Raw genomic sequence first — 25,256 nt, forward strand, 5'->3', positions numbered from 1 at the left:
GTTGCAAGGGAGAGAATTTTTCAGGGTGAATTTTTCAGGAGGAATTTTTCGTGGGAAGCGGGTAATAGGCCTGACACCAACCATGTTTATATAGTACTTGTCACGCTTCACAGCTAAATACGAGTCGTCATGAAAAAATCACGTCAGAACTATAGAAAACCACTGCCAAAATCAAAGTGTTTACATTTAAAAGTGTCAGTCGGCCAAAAGCTTTTAATTGGTTAAGATAGAGGTGTTGGCACTGGTTCGATTTACTCCCTGGAACCAAAAAACAGTTCCGAAAATATTCAATCCCCAGTTTCCTGTCAAACGTGATCCAAAAAATGAAACTTCGAAGCCTGACCTTCACTAACATAAAGTTTCTTAGAAAATTTTCGTCGGAAGCGTCACCACACCCTTATACACAGTCCGCACGGGATGGAAATGTCCAGCTAGGAACCAAGCCAAGGATTCTAATTACTGGTATCAAGTACCCCTTTCCAACTTAATTTCTAAAGAGACTCATTAGCTTAGGACACAAACCCTCTTAGAACGAGGAAACTAAAGGTAGAACAAACCTTAATGTTGTGAAATATAAATGTGCAAGTCTGTTAAAAGGGGCAACATGCACCTAGATAGGTCTGGGGGGGGAGTGACTGGTCGTCCATAATTCTACTATCTGTTCCGTAAGTCTCTCTCTTGGCAAATTTTGTCTCAGCATTTCCACTTTAATTTGGCTCTCTAACCAATCAAGCAAATTCTCTGCAAGTGCCTAAGGATGGGTAACAACATTTAGCTCTTAATAGAGTTAAATAGCAGAAAGAAACTAGACGGTTAGAAGAGTTTCGACCATTCACAGGGTTTTAAGGTAGTGACAGCCTATCTCTTGTAGGAGAGATTGTAATATTTCCTTGATTTAAGAGTGAATGTCAGTCAGAGCCACAATTTTAACTTTTTGAGTGAAGGTGGGAGCAGCCCAACGATTTCTCTAGACATGAAACATAGTGGAGGGAAATCTCTCTTTTCTCCCGTTTTTAGGAAAAGTTCTCTTTTGGCTCACATTTTTGGATTTTTTGGATCTTCAACCCTCCTCCAGCGAAAAAGCTCGGAGCATTTTCGTTAGCCTTAAAAAACATTTTTGATAATTTTTTCTTAGGATTTTTATAGTGGCAGGTCAATGTGCTCTAAGAAATTATCTTAGATCAGAGTAAAAACCGCAATTTGACAAAACTAGGGGAGGAGGAGTAGCCCAAGAATTTTTTTAGGACGGAAATCTTCCTTTTGTCCTGTTTCCCGGAAAAATTTGCTTTTTGGATCAAATAATTTAATTTTTATGATCCGGTCCCCCTCCAACTAAAGAGCTTGGACTCATAGCCACTACTTCAACTTTTTGAGGGATGGGAGGAGTAACCCAACAATTTTTATAGACTGGAAAGGTAATTGAGGGAAATATTCTTTTGTCCCGTTTTTAGAATTTGTATAGAAATTCAGCCCTTTCCAACTAAAGAGCTCGGAGTCAAAGCCACAATCTTAAATTTTGGAGGGGAGGGAGATTCACCCAACAATCTTTCTAGACGAAAAAGACAATGTAAGGAAAGCTTCCTTTTGTCTCGTGTTCAGGATTTAAGCCTCCCGACCAACTAAATATCCCAAAATTATTTAATTATTTTCACTGTTTCAACGGCTTTGTATATCAACTGCTTTTGTTTTCTTTTTTATATTTTTTCGACGAATAGTTCGTGATAACGAACTGTAGTAAGGAGTGCCCGGCTCAATAGTAACCAAAACTCTAAAAAGCCGAATTTTAATACCAATAGCTGCATCAAAAGAATTGCATTTTAATGCTGATTTTAAATATATAAGTTTCATCAAGTTTAGTCTTACCCATCAGAGGAAAAATTCCCCTTTTGTGACAATTTTTTTAACGACATTCATGATATTTGTTGGTATTTGAAACTCTTATATGCTTAATTATCGTCGTCAATTCACGATAATGTGAGGGGGAATGTGTTTTTTAAGGTCTAAGACGGAGGGGGACTATTTTTCAAATTTCACGACGAAAACATTGAAACAATGCCTTTTAATGAAAATGCAAGTGTGCGTATGTACAAAAAAAGTATGTTCTACACATCAAAAAAGTATGTTTCAAAATCAACAAGAAGGGGCAAACACATAGCTTGCCCCCCTCAGTCCCAAAATGGTCCCTTGTCTTTGATCTGACATTCTAAAATATGTCTTTGAAGTTCCGGTTACGATGGGCTAGACATTAAAATATTCTCCGCTGTCAATTTGACTCTTATACTGATGAAATAAAAAGAACAAGTTTTTTCAACTGAAAGTAAGGAGCGACATTAAAACTTAAAACGAACAAAAATTATTCCTTATATGGAAGGGGCTGTCCCTTCCTCAACGTCCCGCTCTTTACGCTGAAGTTTGACTCTTTGTCACAGTTCTACTTTTTAAAACAATAAAAAGCTTTAGCGTAAAGTGCGGGACGTTAAGGAGGGGACAGCCCCTTTCACATACGGAATAATTTCTGTTCGTTTTAAATTTCCAATGTCGCTATTTCCTTTTAGTTGAACAAACTTGTTTTTTTTATTTAATTTCTGAACGTTTTTAATTAATGTAAGTTTTGATTTTGGCTCACCGCACGAATAATTAAAACGATGTTTGCAAGTTTTTTTGGGGGGCTAAATGGCTTTCTCATAGTTTTGATCGGACGATTTTGATAAAAAAAAAGGTGGGGGAGGAGGCCTAGTTGCCCTCCAATTTTTGGTTACTTAAAAATGGAACTAGAACTTTTTATTTTTTTATGAACGTTTTAATTATTAATAAAGATACGTAACTTACGAATTAACTTACGTAACGAACTTCTATATTTGTATATTTTTATTGCGTATATGAGGTGGTTCGCCCCCTCTTCAATACCTTGCTCTTTACACTAAAGCTTGAATTCTGTCCTAATTCTTTTAGAATGACCCCTGAATCACAAAGGCCACAGAACAAATAGTTGAAATAACTAAAAATACTTTAGCATGAAGAGCAAGGTATTAAGGAGGAGACGAACACCCATATATACGAAATAGTTCTTGTTCGTTTTAAGTTCTGCTCCTTACTTCCAGTTGATTTTTTTTCTCATTGTTTTTTTCAATAATGCTGAAAAATCCTGCACCCCTTTCATGGAAATTCTCTTCCCTCATTATAAATTCCTCCATGGAAAGATTCTTCCACGTAACTCCCTCCCCCCAACGTGAAAAAGTCCCCCTGAAAATGTCTGTACACTTCCCAATAACCATTGCTATATGTATTTTACATAAAAAAAAACTAGTTTTTTTAAGTGAAAGTAAGGAGCGACATTAAAACTTATAACGAACAGAAATTACTCCGTATATGGAATGGGTTGTCCCCTCCGCAATCCCTCGCTCTTTACGCTAAAACTTTTAATTGTTTTAAAAAGCAGAACTGTGGTAAAGAGTCAAACTTTAGCGTAAAGAGCGAGGGATTGCGGAGGGGACAACCCATTCCAAATACGGAGTAATTTCTGTTCGTTTTAAGTTTTAATGTCGCTCCTTACTTTCAGTTAAAAAAACTAGTTTTTTTTATGTAATTTCTGAATGTTTTTGAATTAATACATGGTTGATTTTGGCTCTCCACACATAAATTATTAAAATGAAATTTACATATTAATTCCTTTTTTGGCTAAATGGCTTTCTCTTAGTTTTGATCAGACGATTTTGAGAAATAAGGGATGGGGAAGAAGGCCTAGTTGCCATGCAATTTTTAGGTTACATAAAAATGCAACTATAAATTTTAATTTTTAACTAGTTTTTTTATTAGTGAAAAATATACGTAACTTAAGAATTAACTTACGTAACAAACTTTTATATTCTTAAATTCTTATTATGTATATGAGGGGGTTTGTACCCTCGTTAATGCCTCGCTCTTTACACTAAATCGTAAGGTTTTTTTGCCAATTCTTTAAGAATGACCCCTGAATCAGAAAGGCCGTAGAATAAATAGTTGAAATTATTAAAAATGCTATAGCATAAAGAGCGAGGTATTTATCTCCTCCTAATTACCTCGCTCTTTATGCTAAAGTATTTTTAGAGCCCCTCATATGCGTAATAATCTCTGTTCGTTTTAAGTTTCAATGCTACTCCTTACTTTCAATTGAAAAAACTTTTCCGTGTTTATTTTTTCATTGTTTTTTTTATAGTGATTTTAGAAAATCGTGCGCCCTTTTCATTGAATTTCTGTTCCCCCATGACATATTTCTCCAAGGAAAGATCCTCCCACATAGCTCCCTCCCCTCAACCCCACCCCCAAACAAAAAAAATACCCTGAAAACGACTGTACACTTCCCAATAACCATTATTATATGTAAACACTGGTCGAAGTTTGTAACTTGCAGCCCCTCCCCCAGGGACTGTGGGGGAGTGAGTCATTCCCAAAGACATAGTTATTATGGTTTTTGACTATGCAGAACAAAATGGCTATCTCAAAATTTTGATCTGTTGACTTTGGAGAAAAAATGAGCGTGGGAGGGGGCCTAGGTGCCCTCCAATTATTTGGTCACATAAAAAGGGAACTAGAACCTTTCATTTCCGTTAGAATGAGCCCTCTTGCGACATTCTAGGACCACTTGGTCGATACGATGACCCCTGGGGAAAAGAAAAAAAACAAACAAAAAAACAAATAAACACGCACCCGTGATTTGTCTTCTGGCAAAAAATACAAAATTCCACATTTTTGTAGATAGGAGCTTGAAAATTTTGATTCAGGGTTTTCTGATACGCCGAATGCGATGATGTGATTTTAGTTAAGATTCCGTGACTTTTAGGGGGTGTTTTCCCCTATTTTCTAAAATAAGACAAATTTTCTCAGGCTCGTAACTTTTGATGACAAAGACTAAATTTGATGAAACTTATATATTTAAAATCAGCATGAAAATCCGATTCTTTTGATCTATATTTTAGCATTAAAATTCCGTTTTAGAGCTTCGTTTAATATTGAGCCGGGTCGCTCCTTACTACAGTTCGTTACCACGAACTGTTTGAAAGAATGGTCAAAGTTTTTATCTCGCAGCCCCTCTCCCAGGGACTGTGGGGGGATTAAATCGTCGAAATAGTTATTACTTTTTTCGACTATGCTGAACAAATAGCTATCTCAAAATTTTGGCCCGGTGACTTTGGGAAAAATAAGCATGGGAGGGGGCCTAGATGCCCTCCAATTTTTTGGTCACTTAAAAAGGGCACTAGAATTTTTAATTTCCGTTATAATGAGCCCTCTCGTGATATTCTAGGACCGCTGCGTCGGTTCATCACATATACAGTGGGTCGGTTCTAGGAACACATATACAGTGTTCATCATCAGCAGTAAAAGTCAAGTTTTACTGCTGATGATGAACACTGTATATGTGTCCGAAATACCCACTTAAATTATTTTACATCCGTTCACTGTCAATTAAAAGGTTTCATCCCTATTTTGAACTGTTTATATATATATATATATATATATATATATATATATATATATATATATATATATATATATATACTTCCCTCTTTTCTTTTTCAGGGTCCCATGGTCAACTAGGGTATGGGGTTGCTCAGGCCCTTCGAAAGTCCTATGGTCGAGAAAATGTTATTATGTCTGATATTATAAAACCGTCCAAACGAATTCTGGAAAGTGGTAAGTAATCCCAAAAGTAACAGTTAAGTCACCTGATAGGTTTATTTTATCAAGGCCGTTCCCAGGGGTTTATCGGGTATGAGCCCCCCCTCTCGAAATTTTTACACAAAAATAGCCCCTCCTTTTGGATGCAGGCTGCCGAGATAGTTTGTAAGTGAAAAGCGTAATAAAAAAAAACAGAAATATTAGGAACGGATAAAACTTTTGCTAAAATGATGAATTAAAAAAAAGAAGCAAACAAGAACTTCTTTGTGCAAAAATAATATTTCGGCTTCACTTCCAGTGGTGCCAATTCATGAAAGTGTCGGGGGATTTTTTTTTTTTTCAGAACCTTGGGTGGGGGCAAAAATAAAGGGATGGCCAAATTTTCCTGCCCTCCCCTTCCAATTGACACTCCTGTTGACTCCCGGAAGCCTTCATCAACAATGAAAATATGCAAAATATAAGAAAAAACTATCTTACACAAATTAATATATACAGAAAAAATGAAAAAACATCAAAGACACCGGGGACGTGTCCAGGATTTTTTTCGAGTGGGGGAGGGGTACGAAAAGATTTTTGGGGGGATGGTTACAAAAAATGAAAAACGTATCAGCAATTTTTTATATTCAATTTTGTTACGTTTTTACGAGTCCAATTAAGTCTTATTATTAAATCTCGCTCGTTTTAAGTCTTAACGTTGTTGCTTACTTCCAGTTGAAAAAAAAATATTTTTTTATTTAAATTCATTCGAACTTCACTTTCCCCTTAAGGGTTTCGTATGTTTTTATTTCTTTTTTTATTTCATTTCATTTGAATTATGCACGGAAAGTTAGCGAGGTTTAAGAAATAATTTGTGCAATCAAAAATTTAAACGTTAGGGTTAAGGAGAACAAACCTATGATAAAATTTCAGTAATGACCAACAAGAAATGAACAAGAGAATAGGATAGGGTAATTCTCCCTTTAGATTTTTTCACTCTCGATATAATTTTTCTTTTTTTTCAATCTCTGTTGAAAATACCCTTTTCTGGTCTTTTCATTGAAAAAAATCGAATTACCCCAACTACTAGATTTTGAAAATTACATTTGGTACTAGGGGTGGATCTAGAGCAAGATCTTGGGAAAGGATCAATGTGACAAGGGTGCCAATGAAAAAACCTTGGGGAGGGGACTCGATGCGACAAAGGTGACGATAATTGACCAAATTAAAATGTCTATTCTAAAATAAAAGAGTGAAAAAAGAAAAATACAGGGAAAGAGGGCACCAGAAAAATCTTGGGGGTTCAGGGTCTTCCCAGGCCCCTCGGGTCCGCCATTGTTCAGTGCTCCCTCGTCTTTGTTTAATTGAATTTGAAGTAGCTTTACTGAATCTATTGCTCTAAAATTCCTCAAAACCTATTGCAAGTTTCCAAACCCGGGTTCCAGATTTGGGCGAGTTTTAATTCAAAATCGGACAACCTCTATTAACTGCGATTTTTTTTTGCCCTGTCCTGTATTTCAAAATATACATTCTTTGGGGGTGTTTTCAATGAAAAAATCCTTTTTTGGCATTTTTATTGTTACAATTAAGAACTGACAAATTTGCTCTCCCCCTAGAGTTTGAAAAATACATTTTGCCCCTCCCTCGCTAAATTTCCTTGGGCTTAGACCACTGTTAAAAATTATGCATAGGAGAACCAATCAAAAGGAATTCATCTCTTTTTTTTTGACAGGCCTAAAATTTTACACAGAAAGTTTTAAAACCAATCAGGCTTTAAAAAAGAAGCGTTATTTGTCTCTCTAGAAATAAAAATTAAGCTAATTGGCTTACGAAAGTACGTTATAGCCGTAAACCAATGAAATTAAAGCAAAATTTTTGTCACAGAATTAGAGAAAATTAATCTCCCTTTTTCTATTTGATAACATAAAATTGAAAATTTCTAAAATTTTTACATACCTCCACATCGGAAAAGCCAGTGAAAAATGCTTCTCTTCCGAGGCTTGTGTGAAGCAAGTTCTTCCGCGGAGACCTTACTCATTATAACCAGGGGAAATACTCCCGAAATAATTGTTAAAAATTCAAGTTCCATTGTCATGCTACTACAAATATATTATTTACATACTTTTATGATTGCTTCCTGTGATACAGACAAATCATAGAAGAAGGCAGTTGCTATATCATGCGATAAGAATAACGATAATTATCATTATTTTCATAGGTATCAACGGTCCCTTATGCGCATGCTTGATCAGATATAGACGCAGCATGCCTCTCAAGGCGACAGGTGACATTTTAGGGGAACACGGCTGTGATTGAAAATAAAATAATAGGCAAATTATGTGAAAATAATAGATATAGTAGAGAAAAGCCTGGAAAATCAAGGGCTTTCGGGTGGGGCGGGGTATCAAAAGGGCTAGATTATGTAACTAGATTCTACAATAGGGTACAATTGAACGTTTATGGCAATTGTTCAAATTTTATTTATAGAATTAGTGTACTTTTCACAGCAAAAGGAAGAGTGGAAATTCACAACTTATCAGAATTCATGAGTACAGGTTAAGAAGCAAGCCCAAAAATATGTTAAACTATGTAAAGAACACTCCTTCCAGGTCTTAGCTAGGGCCCCCAAGGAACCCAAACCCTGGTTTCCTTATCCCCTATCTACGGCCGTGCACGGTTTAAGCTCTATGTCCGCTCCTTACTTTATTCAAGCAAATATTTGTTTTCCTATTTCAGGTCCATATATTCACGCTGATATTCTTGACTTCAAGAATCTGCAACAGGTTGTTGTCACTCATCGCCTGGATTGGTTAATACATTTTAGCGCACTTCTGTCAGCTGTCGGAGAAAAGAACTTATCTCTTGCCATGAAGGTGAACGTTGAAGGTAAGTACTCTTGCCATGAAGGTGAACGTTGAAGGTAAGTACTCTTGCCATGAAGGTGAACGTTGAAGGTAAGTACTCTTGCCATGAAGGTGAACGTTGAAGGTAAGTACTCTTGCCATGAAGGTGAAATTTGAAGGTAAGTACTTGTGATAATCACGATATTGTCTTCTTTTGCATCTTGCTGGCCTGAGAAATGTCAATTGACATGTAATTCACACCTTCGTGGGGCTGGGCCAATCCCATCTATTGGCTACGCTTTGACTACAACGTTCTGACTACACGTTCAATATATCTTATTAGAGTCGATTGCAATTGGTTCTCATTTCTGATAGCCTATGAAGCCATTCTCTTTCAAAAATAATGGTTTTACTGACAGTTTTAGCCCGTTCAGAGGCATGGGGAAAAACTCAAAAACCGATCAGTACTATTATGGGGAAACTGATCGGTTTTTCCAATAGTGCAGATCTGAGGTTAGGAATTTTTCTCTTTTCCAAAAGTTTCCGAACGGTTTTTCGTGTGTCGTCAAGCAAAAATGAGCAAGCATTTTTGAGAGTAGAGAGCATGTCAACTGCTAAACATGCGTAAGTTCGAGATTTGGTGGTTCTTATCCAGAACCATTAGTTTTGTATCCAACGCAAGTAATGCTTTGTGTAAAACTAAGAGGAAGATATTTGGCAAGAAGACACTTGGCTTAGAGATTTGGCGTGTTTGCTATTTGTGCATGCTATTTTTGTTCTTTAGGAAAAATTTTGCACCTATCGTTTGAACACTTTCCCCTTCGTACCGATCGGTGTTTCTCATCGGTTTTCCCATGGTTCTGAACGGACTGTCAGTGATGAAAATCAATTTGAAAAAACTATACTGCTCGGTCAGAAACAGGCGGTCAGACACGGCTTTAGTCCTTTTATATATCTTCTTTTCTTTTATTCATAAAAAGCAACTTCAATAAAATTTGTGTAGCTGAATTGATGAAAAATTGAGTTGTATTGATGGAGTTTTATATATGTTTCCTCAATGTTGTTTCCTTCTTAAAGTATCAAGACCATCAAAATAGAACACTTTCATCCCCTGGATCTTTTTTAAGTTTATTCATATCTGACAACCCCAACTTTCTAAGATTCTTCTTTTTGCTGTTTCAAAATTGCCAAAATGTTCAGTATTACATTTTATCAGTGTTGCCACGTTGAACAGTGGAAATAAAAAAAAACTAATTAGTTGAATTTGACAATAGTTTTTGCCCGTAAACACTGATTCCTCTAGACAACTACTCCTTCAAAGCAAAGTCATATATTATTGCTGATGTTGCACAAACATTTCCTTTCTTTATTTTGGCCCCTCCTACTACCAAAAAGTGTATAACTGCACATAGAGGTCTTTTTTGTTAAAAATTGAATTCCCAATTTTTTTTTCTTAAGATATATCTGGTTGTGTAAGATAGGTCTTAACCAATTCAAACAGTCAGATTTCATTTTCAATCTCCTTGATACTTTAATAAAAAAAAAACTAAGACCCCACCTAACTTAACTGTACCACCTTTACTAGTTTTAAGCTATTTTTTTTCAATGCCCCTCGGTTAATGACGGCTCAAGTCTCTCTTGCAAAATCTTGATTACCCCCCACTCCTTTTTCCAAAAAAATTTTCAGGCTAAATTAAAAAAAAATTCATTTGTTACCAAAATCATTTTCAATTTACTAATTAATTAATAATTTTAGTTTTAATGATTCTCAATTTATTATTTAAATTATTTAATTGTTACTAATTATTCAAATTAAATTATCTCAATTGTTATTGTTTTAGTACTTTTGTTTTTTAATTTATTCTATTAATTAATAAGTAATTTGTTAATTATTTTCATTTATAAACTGCGCCTTGTACTTATTTTGAATAAAAATAAAATTCCAAAAATTAAAAGATGATTGTAACCATTAGATTTGTTATTTAAAATTTTGCGCTCCAAAAATTTCTGCACCCGGGACAAGTGACCCCTCTGTCCCCCTTAAATCCGCCTCTGCTCTCCGTCCGCCTTGTCAGTTGCAAAATGTCTCAAATCAACACCAAGAATGGTTGTGGTCTTTGTCGATCTTCGTATCGATCACCACTTTTAATGTATATGCATATTTCTTGTAATTGATCATAGCAATAATTATCTATAATGATAATTAGCAATAATAAACACAGAAGTATCAATGATGAGAATTAATCATTTATTGTTATTTTTTCCAAGCTAACTGATAAAAACAGGCAAAGGTTGGCCCTTTTGATGGGTCTGTTTTATGGAGTTGCACGTGTAAATTTGTTGTTTTCTGCCATTTTACGCTAAATATAATTAACAATTAATAATAATTGAGTTCTGGAACACACCCATGGTCTTCTCAGACTAAGTAAGCTAACTGATTAGCTAATAAGTATTTTTGAATTTAGGTGTTCACAATATCCTTGAGCTGTCCCGACAATTTGGATTAAGACTGTTTGTACCATCTACAATTGGTGCTTTTGGGCCAGAATCTCCAAGGAATCCCACGCCCAACTTAACTGTTCAAAGGCCCAAAACAATTTACGGAGTTTCCAAGGTGATTAGTTATTACAAATTGCAGTAGTTCTGGTTAAATATCAGTGGTCTATACCACAGAGGGACAAAAGTGGCCTAGAATGGTTGGAAAATCATAAGACCGAAAATTATAAAAGCCGTTGGTTTTGGTACCAAACTACCCTAAAATAATTTACCAGCTTTGAAGGCAGCATCCACATGTGAGAAGGGTGGTTGGTAGCGGTGACACCCTTGTCGTAGTGCCCCTGAGAGTAATAAGGACCTGCCCGTCCTGCCCAGTGTCTGACCATGAGGCAGAGTATTTTGCGAAACACGCTTCCGAGATGGGACGGACTGGAGCGGTTCAATTTCAAACAGGCGAGTGCTGTCCGTTTCAAGACCTATCTAAGGGCCTGACAATAGCCTGCTTTATATTTAAGATTCATTATCGGAATTCACGGGAAGGGGTGAAGAGGGAAGCTTGGGCAGACTTGGGTAGAAGAGGAGCGTTTACAGCTGTGTAGGCCTTAAGTGGTTCGGTACTGCAGTGAGTTGTTTGCAGTTAGAGTAGTAGTGTTAAATGTAGTACAGCAGCCGAAAAGCGAAGTGTTCTATGCGCAAAATACGAATTTCTTGTAACAACCCTTTCAGACTTTGTGGAAGATCTTGCGTTTCCAAAAAAATCTTGAATAGAGAGACGCTTGAGACTTTCCAAAACTTCACAAGAGCAATTATTACTAAATAAGATAAACAAGGCCGAAAACGTGGAATAAATGAAACAAATTCTAAAGCACATCTTTCGGAAAAGGGTTTGATAAAAAATTCCTTGAGACCGAAGTGCAATTTTCATAGAAAGCCCCTTTTTTTCGTCAAAATGAGAAAAGTTGAACTTCAAAAATGAGAATCTTTTATGAGAGAGGGCTGACTCTCCAGTAAATTTTTGACGGTACAGTTTGCCATTTGATTTTTTTCTGCAATGTATAATGTTCATGCCCCCTATAGCCCTCTTATTGCAACTACATTGCCATTAAACCATTTGTATTGTATAAGCAAAACTTTCATACATAGATCTACAGCACAAATAACCAAATAAAAAGAAAGTGTTTTAAGCATTATACTAAAGGTAAATCCTGATGTATAATTATACTAAGAAACAGATTTTCAACTGAAAGTAATGAGCAACAGTACAACTTAAAACAAATAGAAATTATTCTCTATACGAGGGGGATTATTCCTTCCTCGAACCTCGTTCTTTACGTTGAATTCTTAAAGCGCATTAAAAATATTCTTCATTCAAACGTGACGGTCCATGTGTTCCAGCAGTCTATCATGATGAAGTTTGTCAAAAGGTCAACCTTTAGCGTAAAGAGCTAAGGTTGACGAAGTGGTATACCCCCTCGCATACAGAATAATTTCTGGCTGTTTTCAGTTTTAATATTGCTCCTTACTTAAAATAGAAAAAAAAACAATTTTTATACCGAATTTCTTACCGTTTTTCAAATCATACCAGAAAATTCCCTTCCATCCTCCAGTGTAAAATTTGACCTAGAAAATTACCCCAGAAAATTTATTCCCACCAGACAATTCTTCTCGTGCAAATTCTCCCCGACCCCCTCCGAAAAAATTTCGTATACTTCCCGATATTAAATGCTATGTATGAACAATAGGCAAATTACGTAACTTAAGCCATTTCCCCAAGAGCTATGGGGGTCAAGTCATCCCTAGAAATATATTTATTGGGGCTTTGGAACTTCCAGCTGTATGAATCAAATGGCTATCTAAAATTTTTGATTGGATGTCTTTGGGGAAAAGGGGCATTGAAGTGGGGCTAGTAGCCATCCTTTCTTTTTTGTGACTTAAAAAGGGCGCTAGAACTTTTTATTTCAGATTAAATTAGCCCTCCCCCGATCCTCTAGGATCACTGGCTCCATAAGATCACCCCTATGAAAAGAAAAAAAAAGATGAAATAAACACGCATGCAAAATTCCGCATTTTTTTATATAGGAGCTTGAAACCTCTACAATAGGGTTGTTTAAAATGCTGAATGTAATTGTATAATTTTGATTCCTCTTAGCTTACTGGGGGTGTTTCTCTCCTTTTTCTAAAATTGGCAAAATTTTCTTAGGCTTGTAACTTATGGCTAACAATAATCTTAATTAACTTTATGTATTTGGAATCAGTTTTTGTTGCATTCTATTTAATTCTTTTAAACTGCCTATTGTTTTAAAATTCTGTTTTTGGCGCAGAAAATCCCCCTCCCTGAAAAAATTCAGTATATTTCGCGATAGTTAATGCTATATGTGAACAATGGGGAAATTGTGTAGCTAACAGACTTTTCCCCAGGATTTGGGGGGGAGGGTATGTCATCCCAGAAGGCGTAGCTATTGAACCTTTCAACTATGCTGATTCTAATGGCTGTTTTAACATTCTTATCGGACGATTTTGGGTAAGAGGCGTGGGAAGGGGTAAGGGTGTTGTTAGTTGCCCTCCACTCTTTATGGTCACTTAAAAAGGGCATAAGAATTTTAGAGTTCCGTTAAAATGAGCTCACCCTCAATCTTTTAGGACCATTGGTTCAGTACGATCATCCCTGTGCAAAAAAAAAAAAAAAAACATGCATCCGTGATCTTTCTTCTGGCAATAAATTCTAGGAGTTTGACACCATCACAGTTGGGTTCCCTGATATTTTGAAGCTGATAGATTGATTCTCTTATCTCTTGACTTTTGGGGTGTCGCATCCCATTTTTGAAAATAAAGCAAATTTTATCAGGCTCGTAGCTTTTCATGGGTTGTATTAAACTTTTACTACTGAGCCAAATTGTTCTTACTTTAGTTTGTGACCACGAACTATTTGATACTTTACAGCATTTGCAAAAATGTCTTTGACTTGAAAAAAGAAAAACCTAATGTAGATTAAAATCCTGCTCTGGTAAATCAACTAGGGACCTACACGAGAAAAAGTAAATTCGAACCAAACTTAAGAAAAAATATTCTCTTTTGTCAAGGTTAGTACCGGTAGCCGCGGTGTGAATCCATGAAAATTAGGAGGGGGACTCTAAATGTATTTTCGTTCATCCAAGGGGGCAAATTTCTTATCTTTTTCAGTTTTTCAATGAAAATACAAAAATGGGATTTTCCAGTTAGAATACAAAAACATAGCATTTTCAATAAAAACACGAACAAAAAGCTTGTTTTTAAAATCTTGGGGGGAGGGTGTAAACATTTAGGGTGAAACTCAACCCGGCCCTCCCCCAATTGACGGCACTGAATGACAGGAGATTAAAAATACCTCTCCAGGATATTGGCAGATTCAACAAACTGGGTCGACGTTTAAACTATAAAGCCCCGATGCCTCAACACCAGGGCATACTTTTATCAATTAGAATTTTACTTAAAAAAAAGACATAATCGAGAAAATCATAAAATTAGGGGGGATTCCATTGGACAGATCTAGAGCTCCCATCACAAATGCCTACTGATAGCCATGAATTAGACTATAAAAACGTGAAAAACAGGGACATCAACTGGGAATAGAATGCAAATGACCCCCTCCCCCTCCCGGATTTAATTTGTTTTTCATTGAAAATGCCTTTTTTGGTATTGTCACTGAAAATGCCTTCTTTTCGTACTTCAATGCACAAATTAAACAACAGCATAATTTCGAACCCTAGATTGGAAAAAAAACATTTTGACCCCCCCCCCCTCCTCTTGCATTTATCCAAATTTTACTTTGATGTTTGAAAGCTGAGTAGACTAAAAAAAACATAACTTACAGAATTTGCTTTTTTCACATCCCATGTTAATATTGATTTAAGTTAATTGTTATTTAGGTACACGCAGAACTTCTAGGCGAATACTTTCATCACAGATACGGGCTCGATTTCCGCTGCTTACGATTTCCAGGCGTTATCAGCTACGACACCAATCCAGGAGGCGGAACTACAGGTATTCTGCTATTTAGCTCCATTTTATGAAAAGAGCCATAAACTCTATATCATATATGTACACGACTTTTTTATACCCCGACTGTCACTTGCTTTACCTCATACGCCCCTTCTACTACCTCATCTCTAACTTTATGCCCATTACCACAGCTCTGCCTTAGTGCCTTCATATTTTCGTTTATCTGGTGTACATAAAGGAATTAATTGCCTGGCCCCTGGAGTTTTCAAATTCTATAGTTAGTGTGATACTATCAACTAAATTCTTAATTGTATCATAAATAAATTAAGAAATGTGTTAATGAATATGGTTTGCTATTTGTCAAATTGGACCAATATAGTTACCTTTGTATTTCCCGTAAAATGATTTGGGAAAGATAAAGCCGTAGCGATCAATTATGAATTAAATAAAAAAACAAGTTTTTTCTAACTGCAAGTAAGGAGCGACACTAAAACTTAAGATGAACAGAAATTATTACGTATATGCAAGAGTTTGTTCCCTCCTCAACGCCTCACTCTTTACGCGTAAGTTTGACTCTTTCTCACAACTCTACTTTTTAAAACAATAAAAAACTTAAGCGTAAAGAGCAAGGCGTTGAGGAGGGAACAACCCCTTTCATATACGGAATAATATCTGTTCGCTTTAAGATTTAATGTCGCTCGTGAAGTTGCTGATGGTGTCCTAGGGAAGAGTGCTAAGACAGCAACTAGGAATATTAGTGAAAAAGCTTTAGGTTTAATAGAGAGTAGAAGGGGTTTGTATAAGAATTATCTGAGCGATAGGTCGTATGAAAACAAAAGGAATGTAAAGAAAGTGGAGAAAGCATTAAAATATGAACTAAGGAGATGTGAAATGGAGGCGATGGATAAAATTGCTGAGGATCTGGAAGATGCGGCTAGACGGCATAATAGTAAAATATTATACTGGCATGTTAATAAATTGAAAGGGAGTAGCCGATCCGGACTAGTCCCAGTTAAAGATAGGAATGGGGTCACAATTAGTGATAAGGAAAAAGTTAAAGAAAGATGGGTGGAACATTTTGAGAATGTGCTAAACCGAGATACAGTTGCAGGAAAAGATATAGATGAAAATGAAAAAGTTTGTGATACCTTGGATGTGAAGGAAGATTTGTTTAGTGAGGAAGAATTAGCGACAGTACTAGAAGGATTAAAAAATAATAAGGCCCCAGGTGCTGATAGTATGATTAATGAGTTCCTTAAATATGGTGGCTCTGAGGTTAGGAATAAGCTACTGAAGATTATGAACATGATTTTTGAAAAAGGGGAAGTACCCAATGATTTTAGGAAAACCTTAATTAAACCACTGTATAAGAAAGGTGACAAGAGTGAATGTCGGAATTATCGAGGCATTAGTCTGGTCTCTGTAGGTAGCAAATTACTGAGTAATATGATACTTTTTAGACTAAGACATGCTGTAGATAAAGTTTTAAGGGAAGAACAATGCGGTTTTAGAAAAGGTAGAGGATGTGTCGACCATGTTTTCACTCTTAGGTTAATAATTGAGAAGTCCCTTCGTTGTCAAACACCTTTGGTCCTTAGTTTTATCGATTATGAGCAAGCTTTCGATTCTGTTGATAGAACAGCGTTAACAAAGGTCTTATCGTTATATGGTATACCGAAAAAATACATTAAAGTGATTTGCGCTATGTACGAGAATAATACTGCTGCGGTTAAGGTAGGAAATGAGGTTAGCAACTGGTTTTGTATTAAATCAGGAGTTAAGCAGGGTTGTGTTCTATCCCCCTTTATATGGATCATTTTGATGGACTTCGTCTTAAGGAGCACAGGAAAGGCAATTGGAGACCATGGAATCAAATGGGGAGGAAGAACGCTCCTGGACTTAGATTATGCTGATGATTTAAGCATATTAGATGAAAGTGTGAGCAAAATGAATGAATTTTTAGAGGTTTTACGAGTTCAGGGTGCTAAAATAGGCTTGAAAATTAATGTTAAGAAGACTAAGTCACTAAGGTTAGGAATAAGTGAAGATGAACAGGTGACCTTAGGTAACGAAAAGATTGATCAGGTTGGGAGCTTCAGTTACCTTGGTAGTATTATTAGTAAAGATGGTGGGAGCAGTGAAGATGTTAAAAGTAGAATAGCTAAAGCTCAGGGTGTTTTTTCACAGTTAAAAAAAGTTTGGAAGAATAGAAAGATAAGCCTACAAACCAGGATTAGAATATTGGAAGCTACAGTGATGACAGTGGTCAAATATGGCTCTGAAGCATGGACACTCCGAAAAGCAGATGAAAATTTACTAGATGTTTTCCAGAGAAATTGCCTACGGATTGTTCTGGGTACCCGGCTGACTGACCGTATTTCAAACAGTAGGTTGTACGAAAAGTGTGGTTCAATCCCGCTTTCTGGGGCTATAATGAAAGAAAGGTTGAGATGGCTAGGCCACGTTCTACGGATGAAGGATGACAGATTACCGAAGATTGTCCTTTTTGGCCAACCGTCTGGGGCTACACGGAAAGCAGGTCGTCCTTGTCTGGGTTGGGAGGATGTCATAAATAAGGATTTAAAGGAAATGGGAACTTCCTGGGAGGGTGTAAAGAGGGAGGCTTTAAATAGATTAGGTTGGAGGAGGAGCGTGCGTAGCTGTGTTGGCCTCAGGCGGCTTGGTGCTGCAGTGAGTTATTAGTAGTAGTAGTAGTAGTAGTAGTAGTAGTTTACTTGCAGTTTAAAAAACTTGTTTTTTTATTTAATTTCTGAACGTTTTTTTTAATTAATGCATGTTTTGATTTTGGCTCACCGCGCATGAATAATTAAAACAAAATTTGCATATTAATTTTTTCGGCTAAATGGCTTTCTCATAGTTTTGATTGAACGATTTTGATAAAAAAGGGGTGGGGGAGGAGGCCTGATTACACGCCAATTTTTTTTTACTTAAAAAGGCAACTAGAACTTTTTATTTATTAACGAACGTTTTATTAGTAATAAATATACGTAACTTAGGAATTAACTTATGTAACTAACTTCTATATTTGTATGTTTTTATTACGGATATGAGGGGGTTGTCCCCCCCTTCAACGCCTCGCTCTTTACACTAAAGCTTGAATTTTGACCCAATTCTTAAAGAATGACCCCTGAATCACAAAGGCCGTAGAAAAAATAGTTGAAATTACTAAAAACACTTTAGCGTAAAGAGTAAGGTATTGTGGAGGAGACAAGCCCCCTTAAATACGTAATAATTTATATTCGTTTTAGGTTCTAATGCTGCTCCTTACTTCCAGCTGAAAAAACTTTTTTCTATTTATTTTCTCATTGTTTTTTTTTTAATAATGCTAGAAGATTCTGCGGCCCCTTCAGGGAAAAGGATTTCCTTCTCTCATGATAAATTCCTCCATAGAAAGATCTTCCCACGTAACCCCCTCCCCCGACCCCCCTTTAACTGAAAAAGTCCCCCTGAAAACGTCTGTACACGTCCCAATAACCATTACTGTATGCAAACAATGGTCAAAGTTTGTAATTGCAGCCCCTCCCCTGGGGACTGTGGGGGATTAAGTCGTCCCGAAAGACATAATTATTAGGTTTTTCGACAGTGCTGAACAAAATGGCTATCTCAGAATTTTGATCAGGTGACTTCGAGAAAACAATGAGAGTGGGAGGGGGCCTATGTGCCCTCCAGTTTGTTGGTCTCCTAAAAAGAGTGCTAGGACTTTTAATTTACTTTAGAATGAGCCCTCTTGCGACATTCTAGGACTACTGGGTTGATACGATCACCTCTGGAAAAAAAAATAAATAAACACGCATCTATCTTCTGGGAAAAAATACAAAATTCCTCATTTTTGTAGATAGGAGCTTGAAATTTCTGCAGTAGGGTTCTCTGAGACGCTGAATCTGATGTTGGGATTTTCGTTAAGCTTATATGACTTTTAGAGGGTGTTTCCTTCTGTTTTCTAAAATAAGGCAAATTTTCTCAGGCTCGTAACTTTTGATGGGTAAAACTAAACTTGATGAAACTTATATATATATATATATATATATATATATATATATATATATATATATATATATATATATATATATATATATATATATATATATATATATATATATATATATATATATATAGAATCAGCATAATAATTTGATTCTTTTGATGTAACTATTGGTATTAAGATTCCATTTTTTAGAGTTTCGGTTACTATTGAGCCGGGTCGGTCCTTACCACAGTTCGTTACCATGAACTGGTTGAAAAAGAATGTATTTATATAACTGTTATTTTGCAATTTCAGTTTGTTATTGGCAACTTCAGTCGTAATTCTGATTAAAGGATGTCCACTCTGGACTAAAAATTGTCAAAAGTAAAAAAAAAAAAAAAAAAAAAAAATAAAAAAAATAAAAAAAAACGTGGCAAACATATTTGAGCATAAGATTTTCTTTAGGGGAAGGGGAGACAGAGCCCCTATTGGGGAAAAAGTATCATGATACAACTCTAAAAAGGTGTCCTTTTTAGGTCCTTTATACCCACTATGTAAACATACGTGTATTACCTGGTAACTCAAATTGTTTAATGACAATGTAGTTGTTATAAGGGAGTATAGAGAGCATAGACACTAAATTGCATAATAAATAAATGGCCAATTTTGCTTTTACGAATCAACAGATGACTTAGGAGGGGGCAGCCTCCCACCTTTTATACAAGCTAATTTTGAAGAAATACTTTTGACAACAGTGCTTAAAGTTAAATCATTTAAGTGTTTTGCTTTAGACTAGCTTTCAGGCTCAGCATATTTTGAAACGGAATATGTACCGAGAGGAGAACTTCTGGTCATATCACTAACGCGATCCACATCTTCTTAAGTTGTTCGGTACCATATGGTTTTAGCTTATTTCTTTTTCCGATTTTGTCGCTCGCTATTACTAAAAACTGCATTACAGCAAATGGAGGGCTGTGAAAGTTCCGCTTTAACAAATTCAAACAATCAAACTTCATTTTCGCTGTCGTTCCTACTTTAAAATTCTCAGTTAATTTCCTAGGCCTTACTCAGTTTTAGTTAATAAGTAATGTTCCCTTTATAAACAAACTAAACAGAAATGCTTATCTCTTGGCATGATGAAGCTCATGAAAATTTAGGAAGACGATGGGAAATGGATTTTTCAAAATATAAGGGGAGGCAAATTTTTCTTTTTATTCAGTTTTCTTATGAAAATATACCACCAACTCAAGAAGGGTAGTTTCAAAATCTATGGGGGACAAAAAAATAGGGGATTACATACCCCCTGCCTCCCCCTAAATTGACACAACTGCATTATCTAGTATTTTTTCTTCTGATAAATATTTTAATATATTACAGACTATGCTGTTCAGATCTTCCACGATGCTCTTACGACACGCCATCATGTCTGTTATCTTCGCAAGGATACACGTTTGCCAATGATGTATATAACTGACACAATTAAATCAATTTGTGAATTTATGGCTCTGGATTCATCAGTTTTACCACAGAGGACGTACAATGTCACGGCTATGAGTTTTACCCCAGAAGAAATAGCAGATAGCATTAGGAGGCATATACCTTCCTTGGAGGTCACTTACAAGCCAGATGATAGACAAAAAATAGGTAATAAAGCTCATTAAGTACTATGCACATTCTTACATCGAAGGAGAAACATTAGGAACAAATAAAAATTCAAGTGGGGATAAGTCTATTTATTAGACAGTGAAAACATAAAAAAGTCTGGATATTTGAACCACATATACAGTGATCGTCATCAGCAGATATACTATAAAATATGTTAATTTTAATTTTAAAACTTTAGTATATCTGCTGATGACGATCACTGTATGGGTGGTCAAAACATCTAGACTTTTGTAGCTGTTCTCACTGTCTAATAAATGGACTTATCTCCATTTGAACGTTTATTTGTTTGTCATAGAAAGGCAGCGTAGTCTTGGGAAAAAATACTTAAGTTAAGGTATTTCGTCGAAAATAGGAGAAACATTCTACCTTTGCGGGTTGTTCAAAGACCCTTCAACCCAAGAGAAATTTTGTGACGAGTACTGGTAACTTGCAGAAACTGACATTTGAACCTGAAAACTATCACATTCCCCTTCCCCCTAGTTTTGGATGTGTTTACTTGTTGGGTCTTTCCAAACCATTCGTGGTAACGAACTGCAAGTAAGCACCATGTCGGCCGAATAGTAAACAAAAATCTAAAAAAGAAGGAATTTTTATGAATTAAAAAACGATTTCTTATGCTGATTTTTCATATTTAAAATTCACTAACCAATGCTGCCCAGTAAAAGCTACGAGCCGGAGAGACTTTTTCTGGCCTTTGAAAAAGGGATGCTCTACCCCCAAAAAGTTAAGCAATCTTACTGAAAACCACATCAACAGATTCAGAGCATCACAGATTCCTACTGAAGGGGTTCAAGCTCCTATCTACAAAAATATGAAATTTTGTGTTTTTTGCCACTGATGCATCTTTTTGTTTTTATAATTTTTTCCCTCAGTGGTCACATCAAACCAGTGTTCCTGGATGAGGGCTCATTCAAAAGGAAGTAAATGTTCGTGTCCTTTTTAAGTGACCAGAAAGATTGGATGGCAACTAGCCCCTTACCCGTCCCTTTGATCCCAAATAGACATCCGATCTAAATTCTAAGATAGCCATTTGGTACGACGTAACCCCCCCCCCTCCAACTCCCTGGGGATAGCGCTAGAAGTTATGTCATTCGCCTATTGATTTTACACAGTATTCTTTTATTGAGAAACATAGAGAAAGTCCTTTTTGGTGGGGGATTTTCAGGGGGGCATAGAGGAAGTTTTCCTGACATGATTTGAATATGATCAGAAATAAATTAAAAACAAACAAGTTTGTTCAACTGAAAGTAAGGAGCAACATTAAAGCTTAAAAACATAAATTATTTCATATATGAGAGAGGCAACCCCCTCCTCAATTTCTCGCTCTATGTGCTCAAGTTTTACTTTTTGCCTTGATTTTTTAATAATGACTCCTGAAATACTCAGAGCCGTTGGTTTGGAATAGGAAGCTTCTTTAAATAACTAAAAATATTAATTTTTTTAGCGTAACGAAAGGGAGGGGGGCTCAGAGGAATAGTTTCTTTTTCGTTTTAAAACTTAATGCTGTTCCTTGCTCTCAGTTGGAAAAACTTGCTTTCATTAAATATGTCAGATTCTTGAAAAAAGATTCAGGATTGTCAGCTGAACAAAAAAGTTTGTAACGCTGGATTGTCAAAATTCAGACTGTGAAACAACAAAATTTACAAACCCAGGCAAAGTCTACAATCCAAATCTAATTTTCTTTTTGTTTATTAAGTTGTCAAATTCAAAAATCTAGACATAATTGTTTACTAATATTCTTGCATTTAAATAATGATAATATAATATTAATTATGCTAACCACACATTATAAAGAAACATTTAACAGTAAAAATGAAAAATGAAAAAGATATAAGCTAAACATAAAAACTAAAATATTCATAAAAAACAATTATTGTACTAATGCGGTTATTTTCTCTAACTGAATTTGTTTTTTCTTCTTGTTTCAGCTGACAGTTGGCCACAAGTTTTTGATGATAGTGAAGCACGAACTGAATGGGGCTGGGAACATGAATATGACTTAGACAAACTTGTGGACATAATGATTACATCATTAAGGCCAAAATACGCAAGCTGAAGACTAGAAAATGTCAATTGTATTCTAGTTTGAATTATCTTATTTTATACACTAGAATTGCTTCTTTTTTATTATATGACTAGTTTATTAAATTAATATCTTAGTTAATTTTTTCTTCAAAAATAGTTTTTAAAGGCTCAGTGAAGGCATTTCTGGTCTTATCAGTCGAGTGTGATGTTTGATGTCGCATTTATGCATATCATTTAAATTTTTAAAAGTTTTGCAATCAAAATTTGTATCTTCATAACAGCACCATTTTAAAAGTGACCACATTCACTAATGTGACATGATAATGTCCACACAGTACAAAGGTGTGTGATATCAAGGTTTACACAGTGAATTACTTCTAGTATCGACTCATTGCAGTACCAAGCCAATTAAAGTCAACAGAGCTGTGAACCATTCCTTCCCACTCTGTTCAGAACTTCGTTCTTTGATCCAACTTCTGAGGTCCAAATTTCCTTGAAATCTTCTCTTTGTCTATTTGGGGGTAACCTGATTCTCTGCAGATGGGTGGTCATCTGCCACCCAGAAGCAAGATTTTTGGACAATATCGTCCTTCATCCCTAAATCATGGCCTAACTATCTTAATCTTTTTTTGTTATAGCCTTAGAAGTGCGATAGAACCATATTCTCATATAGCTTACTGTTTGCAGTCCAACGAGTACTTTCCTAAAAAAAAAATTTTTAGACAAATCCTCTTGAAAAAAATTGCACATCTTCATCAACCTTACAAAGTCACCACGTTTCAGAGTCATACCTGGCCACTGACATTGCTGTTGCCTCCAAACCCCTAAACTTAGACCCATTTTCCCATTCCTCCAAACTTGTTTCTTCTTTGAGAAAAGCAAACTGTAACTTAGATAATCTACTTTTTACATCTTTACTGCATCCATCGTCTTTAGTAATACTGTCCCTAGGCTTATTCTCATGACCAATTTTCCCGTAAACTTGAGTTTTTTTAGATTTTTAAACCTAGTCTCACATCTTCGTCCCACCAAACCATAAAAATTCATGCATTTCGCTTATGCTTTTACCAAAGACACGCAAATTATGTGCATAATTTAAATCTAAGAGAATTTTACCGTCCCATCTGATTTGATACTGTACTCTCACACGTCCTTTGTTTCCAAAGGACAAAGTCCATTGGACGACAGGTTGCCATAAGGTTGGAGCACAGGCTTGCTAACTGTCCTGTGAAAAAGACCCAGCAAAAACTTAAGTAATTGTCAACGCTGCATGTGCCATTAATCGTTTTCGAGGATCTTTGTCATTTTTTTTTACCCATTATTTTTTAGCTGTATAAGCCACCAGTGGTTTTGGAGAATCTTCAATGTTTTTTTTTACCTATTTTTTTCGCAGTATGTGCCATCAGTGGTTTTGGAGAATTTTCAATGGTTTTTTACCTATTTTGTTTGTAGTATCTGCCACCAGTGGTTATGGAGAATCTTCAATGTTTTTTTTTACCCATTTTTTTCACAGTATGTGCCACCAGTGGTTTATGTGCCACCAGTGTGCCACCACTGAGACACTGTAGTAGTATCCAGTGGACGTGTGATGTCTGAATACAATCAGGGTTACGCATGATTTACAGTCTGATTGATTACAGCACACCATTAAACGCTGTAGTTGCCAATCCCTTGAATCTTTTTAAAAAATGTATGTCCCAAGAATATTTTCTTCAAAGAGGAACTGATGACATATTTTTTGTATGAAATCATGGTGCTTTCTTTTGATAATTTTTCTTGTTTTTGGGTGGGGGGGTAGGCTTTTGGGGCATTATTGTACGGTACTAATTTGATTGCTTATTTTTTCTGAATTCAAGGGGAAATGTGACCTGTTTGGTTGCATCACCAAACAGGGGAAACAGCAGGTAATGTAATTTCCCACCCCTTCGTCCGATTTTTTATTTCCCTGGGTGGTCGTTAAACAGATTTTGGACTATTTTTGGTCACGACAAATTCTTGTAACCACTTGCATGAAGACAAAATTCCCTATCTTAAGGTACTCCAAACTAATGAAAGATAGACCAATTAGCACACGTATATAACCCCTCATCCATGAAGATATCAAATTACAACAAAAAAAACAAGTGTTTTGAACTGAAAGTAAGGGACAATATTAAAACTTAAAACAAACGTAAATTATTCCGTATATGAGGAAGCCTGCCCCTGCCTCAACCTTTTATGCTAAAGTTTAAAGTTCTTCGATACTTCTCATTCGGATTCAATGGCCCTTATGTTTGAGCAGTCTTTCTTAAGAAATTGCGACAAAAGTCATATTTTAGCGTAAAGAGACAGGCTGAGCCAGGGGCAGCCCCCCTCATATACTGAATAATTTCAGTTTGTTTTAAGTTTGAAGTTGATCCTTACTTTCAGTAGAAAAAACTTGTTTTTTTTATTTAATTTCTGACTAAAAAAACTTTCTGGTTCTATTTTTTGCGACACCATAACTTCCGACCATTTTTTTTACTAGATTCCTTTTGGCCTGGGGACATATGGCTGAAAGTTGGAAATTGACCAGAGACAGACCGGGATTTGGCCATTTTCAGAGCCACCTACATTTCGATCAAAAATAGGCGGTAATCTTGGCCGAGGCAAAA

At 35.9% G+C, this 25,256-nt stretch overlaps 2 protein-coding genes across 2 annotated transcripts in view; one reads left to right on the forward strand and one right to left on the reverse strand.

Moving 5' to 3' along the window:
- LOC136034997 (cell cycle control protein 50A-like) overlaps positions 1-14,931 on the reverse strand; it is a gene marked incomplete at its 3' end in the record, with an annotated part of 70,540 nt that extends 55,609 nt beyond the window's left edge. Inside the window, 1 exon segment of the mRNA XM_065716568.1 lies at positions 14,819-14,931. Coding sequence (XP_065572640.1) covers positions 14,819-14,843 — 25 coding nt within the window. The 5' untranslated portion in view covers positions 14,844-14,931.
- Positions 288-22,762, forward strand: LOC136034999 (L-threonine 3-dehydrogenase, mitochondrial-like). Its single transcript, XM_065716569.1, has 7 exons — positions 288-462; positions 5,557-5,670; positions 8,368-8,517; positions 10,940-11,088; positions 14,876-14,990; positions 20,311-20,577; positions 22,527-22,762. Exons 1-7 carry the CDS (start codon positions 324-326, stop codon positions 22,652-22,654), a joined length of 1,062 nt encoding a protein of 353 aa, XP_065572641.1. The 5' UTR covers positions 288-323; the 3' UTR covers positions 22,655-22,762.
- Positions 22,763-25,256: the final 2,494 nt, after the last annotated feature.

This window comes from Artemia franciscana, chromosome 13, assembly GCF_032884065.1.
Source record: "Artemia franciscana chromosome 13, ASM3288406v1, whole genome shotgun sequence".
Classification (NCBI taxonomy): domain Eukaryota; kingdom Metazoa; phylum Arthropoda; class Branchiopoda; order Anostraca; family Artemiidae; genus Artemia; species Artemia franciscana.

Bases quoted from the DNA above. Each gene is read 5' to 3' on its own strand.
- LOC136034999 (XM_065716569.1), top strand. From the start codon at position 324: ATGAAACTTCGAAGCCTGACCTTCACTAACATAAAGTTTCTTAGAAAA. The intron at 8,518-10,939 runs GTAAGTACTCTT...TTTTGAATTTAG, and splicing joins CATGAAGGTGAACGTTGAAG to GTGTTCACAATATCCTTGAG. The intron at 11,089-14,875 runs GTGATTAGTTAT...ATTGTTATTTAG, and splicing joins CAATTTACGGAGTTTCCAAG to GTACACGCAGAACTTCTAGG.